General features: G+C 41.9%; 1 protein-coding gene across 4 annotated transcripts in view; it reads left to right on the top strand.

The window, feature by feature from the left end:
- mib1 (MIB E3 ubiquitin protein ligase 1) overlaps positions 1-14,236 on the top strand; it is a 52,926-nt gene that overhangs the window by 5,992 nt on the left and 32,698 nt on the right. For all 4 annotated transcript variants that reach the window (XM_054596293.1, XM_054596294.1, XM_054596295.1 and 1 more), the window contains exons 4-12: positions 4,832-4,936; positions 6,114-6,180; positions 6,691-6,895; positions 7,397-7,580; positions 8,757-8,901; positions 9,030-9,163; positions 10,046-10,153; positions 10,300-10,497; positions 10,630-10,781. In XM_054596293.1, the coding sequence (XP_054452268.1) occupies positions 4,832-4,936; positions 6,114-6,180; positions 6,691-6,895; positions 7,397-7,580; positions 8,757-8,901; positions 9,030-9,163; positions 10,046-10,153; positions 10,300-10,497; positions 10,630-10,781 (1,298 nt within the window). The remainder of the gene's footprint in view (positions 1-4,831; positions 4,937-6,113; positions 6,181-6,690; positions 6,896-7,396; positions 7,581-8,756; positions 8,902-9,029; positions 9,164-10,045; positions 10,154-10,299; positions 10,498-10,629; positions 10,782-14,236) is intronic.

The raw sequence follows: 14,236 nt of genomic DNA on the forward strand, positions 1-14,236 counted from the left end.
CACACTAAGGTAAAAGTTAAACCCTGATAAAACAATACAGTGGATGAAACAAAAAAAAACAATCAATACGATAAGAACAAACTAAGAAACAAAATAAATAAAAACAAAAAATAATATCAACAAAAATAAAATAAAGCGGTAAAAAAGACATCACATTAAAGCCAGTCTGTAAAAATAGTCTTTTAAGAAGTGATTTAAAAGAGATTACTGATTCGCTAGCCTTATCGCCTTCGTCAGGTTGTTCCACAGCCAAGGGGCCCTGAGGGCAAAAGCACGGTCACCTTTATTTTTGAGCCTCGACTTTGGAAGAGCCAGAAGGGCCCCACCCGAGGATCTAAGGCTGCGAGGCTCAACATTTCTTTCATGTATTTTGAGGCCAGACCCAGACATGCTTTCAAAGTTATCAGTAAAATCATAAAATCAATTCTGAAACAAACAGTGAGAGGGAGAATGGATAGAAGCCAGGATTAGGGTGATGTGATGGTGTCTGTTAAAACCAATCAGAAGCCTCTCTTCTGCATTCTGAACTTATAAGCCTTGAAAAGATAATAGCATGATTGACTTTTTCCAGGTCAGCGTGAGAGTGGATTGGTCTGAATCTGTCAGATGGTTTTAATTTGAAGGAAGCAGGACTGGACAACTTTTGTGATTTGCAATTTGAGGCCTAAGTTTCTGGCAGATGGGGTCTGGGGGATTGTATATAAAGATTTCTGATTTTGAGTTATCGAGTTGAAAAAAATGTTGTGCCATCCAACAGTTGATATCCGTAAGACAGTATCAGCTATGCTTCTTGGGTGAGAAGTTGTGGCGATGGATGATATGATCAAATAGGAGCATGTGTATATATAAATAAAATTTAACCTTGCGGTACACCACAGGTAATGTGAGTTGTAGAGGACAAGTATATACTTATGTTGGCCATGTAGGCTATATCTGAAATGGAAGGGAATAAAACCAACTAAGTGGAGCATCCTTGATACCAACCCAGATTTTAAGACGGTTGATTGAAATGGCATGGTCTACTGGTTTAAAAGCTGCACTTAGGTCTAAAAGAATTGACATAGCAAGGGTTCCAGCAAAGAAAGTAGAGCCTGTAACTCCTACAGAAAGTAGAGCCTCTAACTTTGCCAATTTTCTTTCTACACAAGCCAATGACCTGTAAATACAATACAAAAGTGTGAGCACTGAAGCCAATAAGACACGTCTGGTAAGTCTGGTAGACAATTACAAACCTGGGTCAGATGTTTCTGGCTTCACTTTTTCTCATATAGTGAAAAGCATGTGATCTTTATCACTCTGCCACTTTTTGCTTTTTCAAAAAAGTTTCGGGGCTCCAGCTTAAAAGTGCTTGATAGTAAAAAAAAAAAAAAAAAAATAAAGAAGGCCAAGAGAGAGAATTGTCTCCAATAAATCCTTTTCACAAGTGAAGTATAAAAGTACATACATCTTTCCAATTCCTTGCTGAATGTACATTACTACTAAATGATTCAGTTTCAAAAAAAAAGTATGCCCACTTAGCTTTTTGTTTTTAATTAATAGATGCGCATTTAAGTGGATAATAAATCCCTGGTGGTAAGGCAGGCTTAGTAAGTCTGACAGAGGCCATCACAACCACATGTGTGCCACTGAATGGAGAATGAACGCCCTTAAGGGCTGCAAAGAAGGAACCTTTGCACCAAACGACCCGAGAGAGGAAAAAACAAACTTGCATCTCAGGATATGATTTTATTTAAAATGTGAAGGGGCCTCAACCAAAACAGGAAGGGCACTGCCTGACTCAACATGTTTTTAGCATGGAAATGTTGCAGGCAAGCGACAACACTGGCAAAAAGCCATAAACCAACCTCTACAATGCCAAGGAGGGATTGTAATCATCTGTAAACTATTGTCATAGTTTACCGATTATGACATGCACCAAGTTCCATGCATTATAAAGAAACGAAGGTTTAATATCCTGTAAACAATTTGATTTGGCAGGTACAATATATACTTAAATGTAGATTTTTAAGAACTCCTGTTTCTAAAGCATTTGAAAAATAATTAGCATTTTCGTATATAATCCCCAGACATGTCAATAGTGCTTTTTATCAGTGATTTATTTTTTTGGGCCAGTCAAGTCATCGCGTCCACCAGGTTACAAAAATTCAGGCCGTGATAACTTCATTTCCTGGGGATCGCCTCGCGCCGGTTTGACTAAGCCGAGTTTAAACTACGCTTTAGGTGTGCAGCATTATGCAGTAGTTGAAGATAACTATATCATTGTTCTTGAGCCTTTTTTTAATTCTTGAAAAATGATATCACTTATTTGCAATCAACTGTAATGGATACTAAAATAACCAAAATCAACATATTGTCATATATTACTGTGTCAATAATATATTCATATCAGCCACCAGTAGCTGTGTGGAGAGTTACAACTGCGTTATTTTTCCTTAAGTGAAGAACAGATAGCTCTGCTAGTTAAACCTTAGCAGCCATAGCCAATACAGACTGATGTGTTGGATCCCTTCTAAACTCATGTTGACAAGAGGTTGACTTGTGCATAATATGTTGGGAAAACGTCAAAATGTAATAGTAAATTTGCATAGAAATGCTGATAGGAACTAGTAGAATGCGGCACTGAAAAACATTTACGCCTTCGTTTAATTCTGCAGATCCCAAATTTATGTTTACTGAGGCTATAAACAGACCTCCTTACTGCAGATTAGTCCAGGCCCCAAATACATTATATGAAAGTAATACTATGTCTGATGAGGTTGCATTTGTTCAGCACAGCCTATTTAGATTTATACTGTAAATGTGCTGTAAAGTGCTTGTATTTTGACTCTGGTCCAGACCTAAGAGTATTCGATTTAAGAGTCCCTCCAGGCAATTTAAGACTTAATTTTGCTGTGTTATTTAATGGCATATCTCATTACTGTTTCATGATGCTGTAAGCAATATGCTCCCCCACAAAACTGCTACTGCATGTCCAGCAGTTTAGATGTTCCGTTAGTTTAGCATGAATATTACCTCCCGGGGCCCATTAATCAATTACCCCTGTAAGAGGCCTGAAAGTAATTTAACTATTTGGTTTCTGTGTTAACTTACTTTAATGGCACGGCTTTTGATTAAAGAATTAATTTACTCCAATACAGCTCTTCTCTTGACACTTTCTCGATATGATGAAAGTGTTGCGCTGCTTGTGATGGAGAGATGGATGTCTCGTGTGTGAAAATCCCAAACCTCTCTTCCAAATTTCAATTGATTTTTCTGTCCCCCCCATTCATAGCTCATTGCTTATTTATTCCAATAACACTTAATTTTCCTTGGCTTACAGTGCCCTTCTTTTTTATAGCCAAAAGCCGTGAGCTGGTCCTTAGTGTACAGAAGCCGGGTACAGCATTAGTCATAATGTGATACAACAAGTACTAACTCAAGAAACGCCTGTGTCCGAATGTAGTGACAGATGTGTATGCTGTGAGCTTCTATGCAAGACCAGTGGATGAGGATGAGAACAAGCTTTTAGCCTTTTTCTTTCTTCCTGTGAACGAGTAGTGCTTGTCATTTGTTTAAATGTAAAGTTTTTTTGTTTTTATCTTTGTAGGACGAGGTTTAATGACCCAATTTAGGTTTCTGTGATGATAGGGGTGTTTTTGGAAGTATCTTCTGCTAGTTTTTTTGTATATGACTGTATATTTCAAGTATCTGTTGGAGATATATCCACAACATTGGCATTACGATGAAGGCAAAATGCTTTTCATGCTGACTTAATCATACTTTGGCGAGATTTGATCCAGCCCTTGAAATTCCAGCCTCGAATGCATATGGATGGAAAAAATTATGGATAGTGATGTTTAGAATCTTCCTGAATTCATCAAAGATAATGCAGCTACCCATATTTGTAAACCCCGCCTCTGATTTTCATTAAGAATTTATTAAAAGAATATCAACTCCATTTAATTCCCTTTTAATTGGTAAGCCGGGTCTGAAACCTGTTGTACCGCTCTTCTGTGTTCTGGCTGAACGAGGCTTCTCTTTTTGTCTCGTGTCTCGTGTTGTCTTTGGAAACGCAGCGCAGTAATGGGTGCAAAAGTTTAATTAAAACACTCTTGGAGATTTCACAACTATTTCCAACTGGTGAAAAAATAAAACAATAAAAAGTTTAGTATTGATTGTAGGATTGCAATGCAGTTGAATTAAGATGAAAATCTAATTGCGCCCCTGAGAATCAAGGCCTAATCTAATTTGTTCTTCATGTATTTCCCACTCCTAATATCTCTGAGTAGTGAGGGAATTAAACTTCCCTTGAACTTGAAACTCTGTTGCTGTGCACCGTACAGAGCGTCTGACACTACCATGTATGCATTTACTACATCAGCATGCCAATGGCTTGTGATGTCCTCTGTAACCATGTTTGGGGAAAAAGGTGGCGCAACAAAGTTAAAGCTCTAAATGATCGGTACCCTGTGCATGGCCAGACGCTGGACCCTTCAACTAGAGGAGCCCAAGTTCAACTTGTGTTAGCAGACATATTGTCTTTGAGCAACGAACTGAATACTTACTTTGCCTCGGGGCTTGCTGTTTTGTAGTTCAACCTTCACTCTGCCCTTTAATTTGAAAAGATAATTTCCCTACAGGGATCAATAAAGTATCATTATGAGGTTTTTAAGATGGAAAAACACCTGCTTGAAAGCTCCCATGAAGAAAATCATCCCCCTTCTGGTCAATATTGTATTTTTTTACATACAGTATGCCGAAACCTTTATTTCCATTAACATTATGTATAAAAACTCAATGTGGCCTTATTCATCTTCCTCATCTCATCCCTCCTCCTCTTCCTCCTCCACAGGTGACAGAGATCCAGGACTGGAGTGCAGCCAGCCCTCACAGCGCTGCCTACGTACTGTGGGACAACGGGGCCAAGAACCTGTACAGAGTTGGCTTTGAGGGAATGGTGAGCAAATTTCCAGACCTGACCCTCACACACACACACACACACACACACACACACACACACACACACACACACACACACACACACACACACACACACACACACACACACACACACACACACACACACACACACACACACACACACACACACAGACACACGCAGAGCCTCACAAAAGATCAGCTGTCAGGTGGCTTTTGTGTTTGACCGCTGGGCTGGGTCCTTTCTTTTGCTGCCAGGCCTTTTGTGAGAGCCACGCAGCCAGCATGAGTAAGGCACCATTGTACAGGCAGCTGGAAGGGGAAGGTATCTGCATGATAAAGGCAAGCTGTTCCCCTCTGCTTTTTAGGGGGAGAGTGTGAACATGGAGGTCAACTTTAGAGAGGGGGGGGGGGCAGGCAGGCAGGCAGGCAGGCATTCATTCTCTTGGGGTTGTTGCAGGCGCAGCTACACACGCGTCTCTAATGAGAAGCATCTTCCCCATTGGTGGAGACTGCCCTTTCCTTTTTATGAAAGAGGCCAATCGGGTTTCTCGCTCGCATAACAGATTTGTCCTTTGTTATTTCAATAGGCTGATGGGGAAGTATGTGGCATCTGCCTCTGGCTTAAGTAAAAAGGATTCGACCCCCCATCTTGTCTGTTTTATTTTGGCTTTGTCGTTTTATGGAAATTGATAAAAAAAACCTGCCAAACAATTCAAAGCTTCTGCACATTTGCTAATGTTTCCAATGCAAATCGGAACACCTTTCCCTGTTAACTCATATGGCTTGTGCTCAGATCATCGTGAGATCAAAGTGTCTCGCTAGCCTGATGCAGTAGGACAGACTTAAGTTATTAATTTGTTGGGACTTGTTGTACTCAGGACTTTTGCGCTCCTTCAGTTCAGAGGAATGTTTGCTCTGCCCCACAATCATCTCTGCCCTCTAACTCCGCCACAGTGGCTGCACATCTGAGTCATCACAAATGATATGATGCCTTCGCTCTGTAGCGATGTAGTGTTTCATTGTCCTGCCTTACCCCTCAGGGCACTAATATTGTCGGTATTCCAGGAAACTACACTGACACTTACAGGATGAAGTGTGTAAAGTCTCTGTGTCATTATTCATACTGCCCCTCCTCTAATGTAATTACCGCGGGGTAATTATCTAACCCCTTCCCCTCTTTTTTTCTCTCCCAGTCGGATCTGAAATGTGTCCAGGATGCCAAAGGAGGCTCTTTCTACAGAGACCACTGTCCCGTTTTAGGTGAGTAAGCCTGTGATCCGTGTCCACCGTCATTATTGCACCAATTCTCTCACCTATCGTTCTGGTGCAGTGAATTCAAGGGCATTAGAGTTTCATTTTGTAGTTAATCCCGTTTGGCCACTAGATGGCAGCGCTACACAGTCACCTGGCTGCAAAAGCCAAGCACACGCTCAGGTCATGCTGTGAGAGTATTCCAAGAATTCCAGGAATGAATTGTCTCTCTCCAGATTCAGCTATGCAGCAGAAGCCTCTCATTAGCTTTGATAGTTTCATTAGACACAAATAGCAACACTTAGTACTTATACTAATGCTTCGCCTTTGTTTTGTTGGGACAAAATTGCTACCACATATGTACTATTTGTTTTCAACGATTTTATTTCTGTAAAATGTGTGTTCCATTTTTTCTCACTGTAAAATGTTGATGTGCAGAACTTATACAGTTTTTTTTAATACACTTTTAGAAATGCAAATGTTCCTATTGATAGACCTAACGTTACCTTAATCTCCCAGGTGAGCAGAATGGCAACAGAAATCCTGGCGGCCTCCAGATTGGAGACCTGGTCAACATCGACTTAGACCTCGAGATTGTTCAGTCCCTGCAGCACGGCCACGGCGGGTGGACCGACGGCATGTTTGAGACGCTCACCACCACCGGCACAGTGTGTGGCATCGATGAAGATCATGATATCGTCGTCCAGTACCCCAGTGGGAACAGGTGAGTCCCCACAAGGACCGGCTCAGATTCATTGGCTGCTGATAAGTGGAACCAATGAAACTGCGTCTCATCAACAGAGTTTCCCATAAATGTAGTTTCATAGAACCCTTTCCACCTAAACTCAGGCAAAAGCCACCAAACGCTCAAGTACATCTTTACTACAAAATTAAATGATGGGTTGTAACACTTGAGAGAAGAGCCTCTCTTAGAGGTCAATTTGCAGTAAAATATAATTAAAATGTGGATCTAGTTATCACCTTGAATGCTCGCTTCAGTCTGCTTCATGTATTCATAGAAATGTTATCTCATAACTCGGTCTGACTTTGATCATTTAAACAAATGTTTTTTATTTATTTAAAAAAAAAAATCATTACTTATTCGTAGCTTGCAAATCCCCCAAATATTCCATGTGACTGCTCAGAATCTGTTCTTGGTCCGGTATTATATTTTAATGAATGTTGATTAAGTCTAAATGAAATGCATTCCTTTCTGTATCCTCAGATGGACATTTAACCCCGCCGTGCTGACAAAGGCCAATGTTGTGCGCAGCGGTGACGTAGCAGCCGGGGCGGAGGGAGGCAGTTCCCAGTTCGTAGTGGGAGACCTGGTCCAGATATGCTATGACATCGACCGCATCAAGCTGCTACAAAGAGGCCACGGAGAGTGGGCTGAGGCAATGCTACCTGTAAGAGTGCTAACATATTTATATATAATGTAGTACCACGTCACATGATACTATCCACCGTATTGTGGCTATGAAGTTGTGTGAGTGACAGAACATCTTTAAATCTAAAGTACACTCCAGTGGATAGTTTCATTTAAACCTGGGAAAAAAAATATGTGTTATGTTTTGTATTTGAAAAATCATTTGAACCATTTTTTGATTGTTAAAAAAACATTTTTGACTTCATTACAAGCACACGATTTGTATGCAAAAATCTTATATGAATTAAGCTCAATTAATCGAGCTGTGTATAATAATTCTGCTGTTTCCCTAACAATCAGCCGTGCCAGTCAGTCATCGTCTTTAAAGAAATGTTGCAGTATTACTCGCACGCAGAGAAGAAACGATTCCTTTCTGCAAGTCACTCTGTGGCTGCCAATCTGTTTTTTCATCTTTTTTTGGGTCCTGACACAGCTTTATTCTTCACAGATTATGATGTTTTTTCATCGCTGCCCAGCACGCCTTAGGTTATGTAACGCCAGTCTCCTTCAATATGCCACTCGTCCCTGCCAAACTGGCCCCCCTCTGCAGCTAATGAGCCTTAAAACCCGGAGATGGGTTGTAGCTTTGATCACTAACCACGGCTGTTTGTCGCCCCGCTGCTGCTTCTACTGCAGCGGTCCCCGTTATTGATGGCATCATCCAGGACAGCCCCAGACCCCGGCCCGACACACTCAAAGTGCCTCTTTCTCATATAGCCAAGATCGAGACGATATGATTCAAAATTGGAAAGCATTTTTGCTCTGTCCTCTTTGTATTGGCTGTATAGATGAATAATAGTCCAGCCAGTAGAAGGGTCTCTTTCCTTTATAGCCATCTTGTTTCTTGCGCAAGTAAATGTCCTCTGAATAATGAGAACACATCTTAAATATGTGTTATTTAGTTTTTTTCCCTTCAGGTTTTATTTTTTTGCAACAAGCTTTGTTTCTGCTCCGGGTAGGACAATTGCTTTGTCGAGCTAGTCATTTTTTTTCTCTCTTTGTCCTTCCCCGCAATCTCTCATTTTTTTTGTTCGTTCTAACAATCTCTCTCTCCATCTTTCCTCTGCCACTTATAGGCTCTGTTACACAGAACATAGCCCGTAGACAACAAGCCCTCCATATATACTAATGAGTTTGTCGCAACATTCACCAACAGACCCTTGGCAAGGTGGGCCGTGTGCAGCAGATCTACTCTGACAGTGACCTGAAGGTCGAGGTCTGTGGAACTTCTTGGACGTACAACCCCGCCGCTGTCACCAAGATTGCCCCCTCTGGCTCTGCTGTCAGCAACGCCTCCGGAGGTATGTATGAACAAGCACTACTGACGTGGAGAGAGTGTCATCGAAGGTCTCTGTCCTCACTGCCCCCCCCTGTTCTCTGACACTTACACGCAATCGCTTTCTACTCTTTTCCCCTCCCGTTTGGACAGAGCGTCTGTCTCAGTTGCTGAAGAAACTATTTGAGACGCAAGAGTCCGGAGACATCAACGAGGAGCTGGTCAAGGCGGCGGCCAATGGTGACCTGGCTAAAGTGGAGGACATCCTTAAGAGACCTGAAGTGGATGTAAGTGCTCAACAGACGGTATTTTTTTGGTATAAGCAGCTGCTGGATTACTTGATATGTTTTGTTTTTTTTCAAGTAATTTTGCCGTTGAATATTTACAAAAGATCTGAGTACATTGATAACTGGAGCTGGAATGTCCCTGGCTGAACTCAGATCTGCTCTCACTATATTGAGAGTCTCCTAAGAAAAGGGCTCTGAGATCCTGCCACTCCTGCCACTCTCTCTATCTGAAAAGCATTAAGGCTGGGCCCAGAGGAGGCACCAGAGGAGCATTGGTGTGCACTGCAGCACAGACCCCATTCACTCTCTAAAATCAAGCTGAGATCTACTAAACCCTGACACAGGCTACAGGCCAGGGGGAAAACATCCTCTGGCCACAGGACAGAAGCCTGTGCCCTGTATAGGTTATGAGAACTGGTTACGTCAAGTCTGCAACAGTGTCCTCACTCACAGAGAGCAGGAGTGAGTGTGTGTGTGTGTGTGTGTGTGTGTGTGTGTGTGTGTGTGTTGTGTGTTGTGTGTGTGTGTCAGTGGTGAAGGCTGGCCAGATGCCCTACTGCCTTTCAGTGGAATTATTTGCTTAAAGCTGAGCACACTGAGCTCGGCCAAGTGATCCGCCTGCCAGGACAAGAGACGTCTCGAGACTCCCAAAGGAGTCCACATTAATATTTATGGTCTTGAGTTTTTGCAGTGCTGCAGTTGCTGATGAAACATGCGCACACTGCCGCTCATGCACATCCGCACATACAAACGCTCAAACACGCCCTCACCAAGCTCTTAGACCCCCCCCTCAGGTGAACGGCTAATGCGGTAGATGCGTATTTAAAGATGAAATCATGACATTGACACACGCTCATGTTCTCACTCTTGATGTGTTGACAGGTGAACGGGCAGTGTGCTGGACACACTGCTATGCAGGCAGCCAGTCAGAACGGTCACGTGGATGTCCTGAAGCTGCTACTGAAACACAACGTGGACCTGGAAGCTGAGGTTTGTATAATTAAACACATATCTCCTCGATCAACCATTTATTTATCACAAAGACAAACGTAGCCTAAGTAAGTGCTTTTCACTATGTAGAAGCAAAAAAAAAAACCCAACACTGTGTCATTATGCGGGTGTGTCACTGTACTCAGGACAAAGATGGAGACCGGGCAGTGCACCACGCAGCCTTTGGTGATGAGGGCTCGGTCATTGAGGTACTGCAGAGGGGCGGTGCTGACTTGAATGCCAGGAACAAGCGAAGGCAGACTCCATTACACATAGCTGTCAACAAGGGACACCTGCAGGTGGTCAAAACCCTGCTGGACTTTGGCTGCCACCCAAGCCTTCAGGTATCTATCACGGCGACTTATTTATGTATCAATAAAAAATGCTTTGTGAGAGTAGAGAGGTCGTCTGAGGCAGGGTTTGAATCACAGATTAGTACGAGAGCAGAAAGTAACACAAGGTTTTCCCCTTTTTAGGATTCCGAGGGGGACACGCCACTGCACGATGCTATAAGCAAGAAGAGAGACGACATGCTGTCTGTGCTGCTGGAGGCCGGTGCTGATGTCACCATCACCAACAATAACGGCTTCAATGCGCTACATCACGCCGCCCTTCGAGGAAACCCCAGGTATGAGACACTGTCCGTCTTTACAGCTAGCTGTCACACATATTTGGGGTCTGCGGAGGACCAGGGCATGTTTAAGTGGAATCTGTGGAAACAGCATCCTCAGGATCTCAGTAAATGGCGGCTTAGTGCTTTAAGTAACTCCTAGGTTAGGCACCGACATACCGAATCCCTCAAGGCTGACCTTAAACCCTGAACATATTTCTCATGTCCACACACAGATTCTTGTTTGACTGATTCAGCATTGAAGCACAAAGACATTTTAGCCTTAATAACGAATGGGAATCAGACTAGTAATTGTATGTGTGACAGTCATGACACAAATATGTTTAGTGCCAAAGTTGTGTGGATTATTTAAACTGGATTGTTGAATAATAACTCAACTGATTCATCATTTTTTTGGGACTTAATATTCAGCCCAACTGAAATAACTTTAGCTCAAGAAATAATTTGTCAAACTACAACCACTAGACTTCATGTTTTGCTTCTAAGCAGACAGAGGCCGTGGCAGAGTCACTAATCTGTTACTACTAATCCGTTACTTCATCATCCTCCGTCGGAAAGAAAGATGTGGCCGCGCCACCTTCAGGTCTAAACTAGGAGACAGACTAGGTCCAGTCATTGAGATAAACGCGTAGAAAACTTCATCACCAAAAGTGTGTAAAAGCATGGCGCTTCACAATGTGCGTTTATTTTACTAATTGTATTTGTTGTGAAGATACATTTTCAGCCATCGATTATGATTGCATGCTTCAATGTGTTCGGAGGCAAATATGAAAAACCTATTGATCATAGTGTCAGTATGTTGTGTAATACGCCGGCTGTGGCGTAGTGGAGAGCAAGGTAGTTCTCCAATCAGAGGGTCGGTGGTTCGATACCCGGCTTCGGCAGTCGATGTGTCCTTGGGCAAGACACTTAACCCCAAGTTGCTCCCGAAGGCTTGCCATCGGTGTGGACTGGATGTTGCATGAATGTTAGTTAGAGTCTGATGGTGGCACCTTGCATGGTAGCCTGTCATCAGTGTGTGAATGGGTGAATGATATGTAATATACTACTGATTGTAAGTCGCTTTGGATAAAAGCGTCTGCTAAATGACTGTAATGTAATGTAATACAACACTGCAGTCTTGTGTGATGCTTCCCCTTGATATTCTCCAAAGGTCTAAAACGGTAGTCAAATGGATATTTGGATATAAATGGATTTTTTAAATTCTTCCACGGATTCCACCTCAATTTAAAATGAGTTTAAAGCCATTAAAACTAAAAGAAGTTCAATTCCATCCCCTCACTGATCACATTTTATCCTTATACAATTTACTTTGCGATCTGAATTAAGTTTGACATTGATTGAAGTTTGAAGCGAGCCTTTAGGCGTCATCCATCTCCACAACAGATGGTATGGTCTCAAATTGACATTAGACTACCTTTGAGGCCTTGAAAGCATATGTCTTACGTTGAGCTTTTTTATATTAGTGTAGTTAATAGCCCTTGAAGTTCATTTGTTGTTTCTTTTTACTGTTATGCTGGTCCGTCACCGTGTGTTGTGAGCAGAGGCCGGCCTGAAGCGGCAGCAGCTCCCCTTGTCCTTGGCCTTGGCTATTTCTGTCTGAAGGAGGTTACCGCTTCACTCTTTGGCTGCTTTATTCTTGTCTCTCAAGCGTGAGCATGTTAAAGACGGCTCAGTGAGACGGCTGTCTGTATCGGGTTGTTCATCCGGGGTCTCTTAAATTGATGGACTATGACGTTACAGGGTCCCTGTTACAGAAGTTAACATCTGCTTCCCGTGCTGAGTGCTTTACGTGTTTATATGTATGGTTGTTCATGAGCGTGGTTATCCCAGGCTAACTGTCATTCCCCTTCACTGGCATTCATTGGTTTGGCATGAGGACAAATAGGATTGAGGTCAGAGGGCTGTGGAAAAACCTGCCACCTGCCACAAGCCTGGCCAGAACCTGGCTCTCCACCTCTGGCACGCTGCAGAATATATTTTCTGAAGCCAGAGCCTGTTTCCTGTGTTGTACACTGACCAACGGATTTGCAGATTGACTTAGACATGAAGAATAACTTTATAAAAACACAAACCATTGCTTAATATGGAAAATCTGCTGGCAATGGGTTAATCTCTAGTGAAATTTATTGGCAAAATAATTTAATAAACAAACAGATTGTGAGGGAAGGACTTATTTTCTCTAACAAGCATATGATCAGAATGATTGTTGTAATAATATACATTTTGGACAAATTACATAGCACTGAAAGAGTGATTACTAACAGAAAAGACGGGAAAGAAAATAAAAATAAATGAACAAATAAAGACAAAGTATGAACAGCAACAGAAGTACAAAAATGCAATAAGCATAGATAATTTAAAGAGTATTTATTTAATTTGTGCATTTTTAATATTTTGAACTTATTTTATTATTTATTATTTATTTTAGAAAAGATGCAGCACAAGCTTCCCCGACCCATCTCTTTCGGCGGGTTGTTCCAGAAATTATGATCCTTGACATTATTTAATTATTTAAATGTAATTATATACATAATCCACATGTATTTCTTTTTTTAATTATACCCACAAATGACAAATATATATAGAAATCACACACACACACACACCACACACACAAAATTGGCCATATGGTCAGAAGTCCCAGCCTGCCTTTGTAGTCTGTGTGGGAAACAATATTACAAGACCACTGTGTATTCTTTTATTGCACAGCTTTTAAACTTTAATGAATAACAGTAAACTTACTTAGGGAAATGTCACAGACTGGCAGAGTGTAAACACAGTTTGCTAGCATTATAAATATTAAAATGCAATGGCTGTGTAATGTGTATATGTAAACCAGGAGTCAGTGTAAAGCAGCAGAGAGCCGGTCCACTGTAGCACTCATTGATTTAGGGGCTGAAAAAGTGCTGGAGTAACAGTATTTTCTGTATCAGGGTTGCGGTTGTGTTGTATGCGTGTGCGGTTCCTCGCCTCAGTCCACGCTCTGTCCCCTTGCCTTCAGAGAAACAAAGATATATGTCGCCTTCTCCAGTCTGCCCATTTACTTTTATTTCACGCTCGAGCACCTGCAATATCGGGAAGACAGTCCACAAGTCCTAAAGCCCCTCGAAAATCTCTCCCTAGGTTGAAATGAAAGTACCTTGTCTGGCGTGTTTTTTAGTGGAGCGGCAGTTGTTTCGATTGAGTGCTTAGAGGAATTCCTGCCATAGAATCATATTTCAGAAAAAGTGCCTTTTGACAACTGTCATGAAAGAAGTGCTTGGAGCTGGGTGTTGATCGGAAGGCCTTTGGATGAAGGATACGATATGAAGCCCCTCTAGTTTACGATTGATGTTATTATTGCTCCCTGATAGTCGGTCTGCTCTCCCTGCTCGTGTTTAGATGGAGCACCGTCACAGAATGTCCTGGCATACGTGTCTTTTAAACAAGTCTAATATATATCTATACTA

The sequence above is a fragment of the Anoplopoma fimbria genome, chromosome 3 (assembly GCF_027596085.1).
Source record: "Anoplopoma fimbria isolate UVic2021 breed Golden Eagle Sablefish chromosome 3, Afim_UVic_2022, whole genome shotgun sequence".
NCBI lineage: Eukaryota > Metazoa > Chordata > Actinopteri > Perciformes > Anoplopomatidae > Anoplopoma > Anoplopoma fimbria.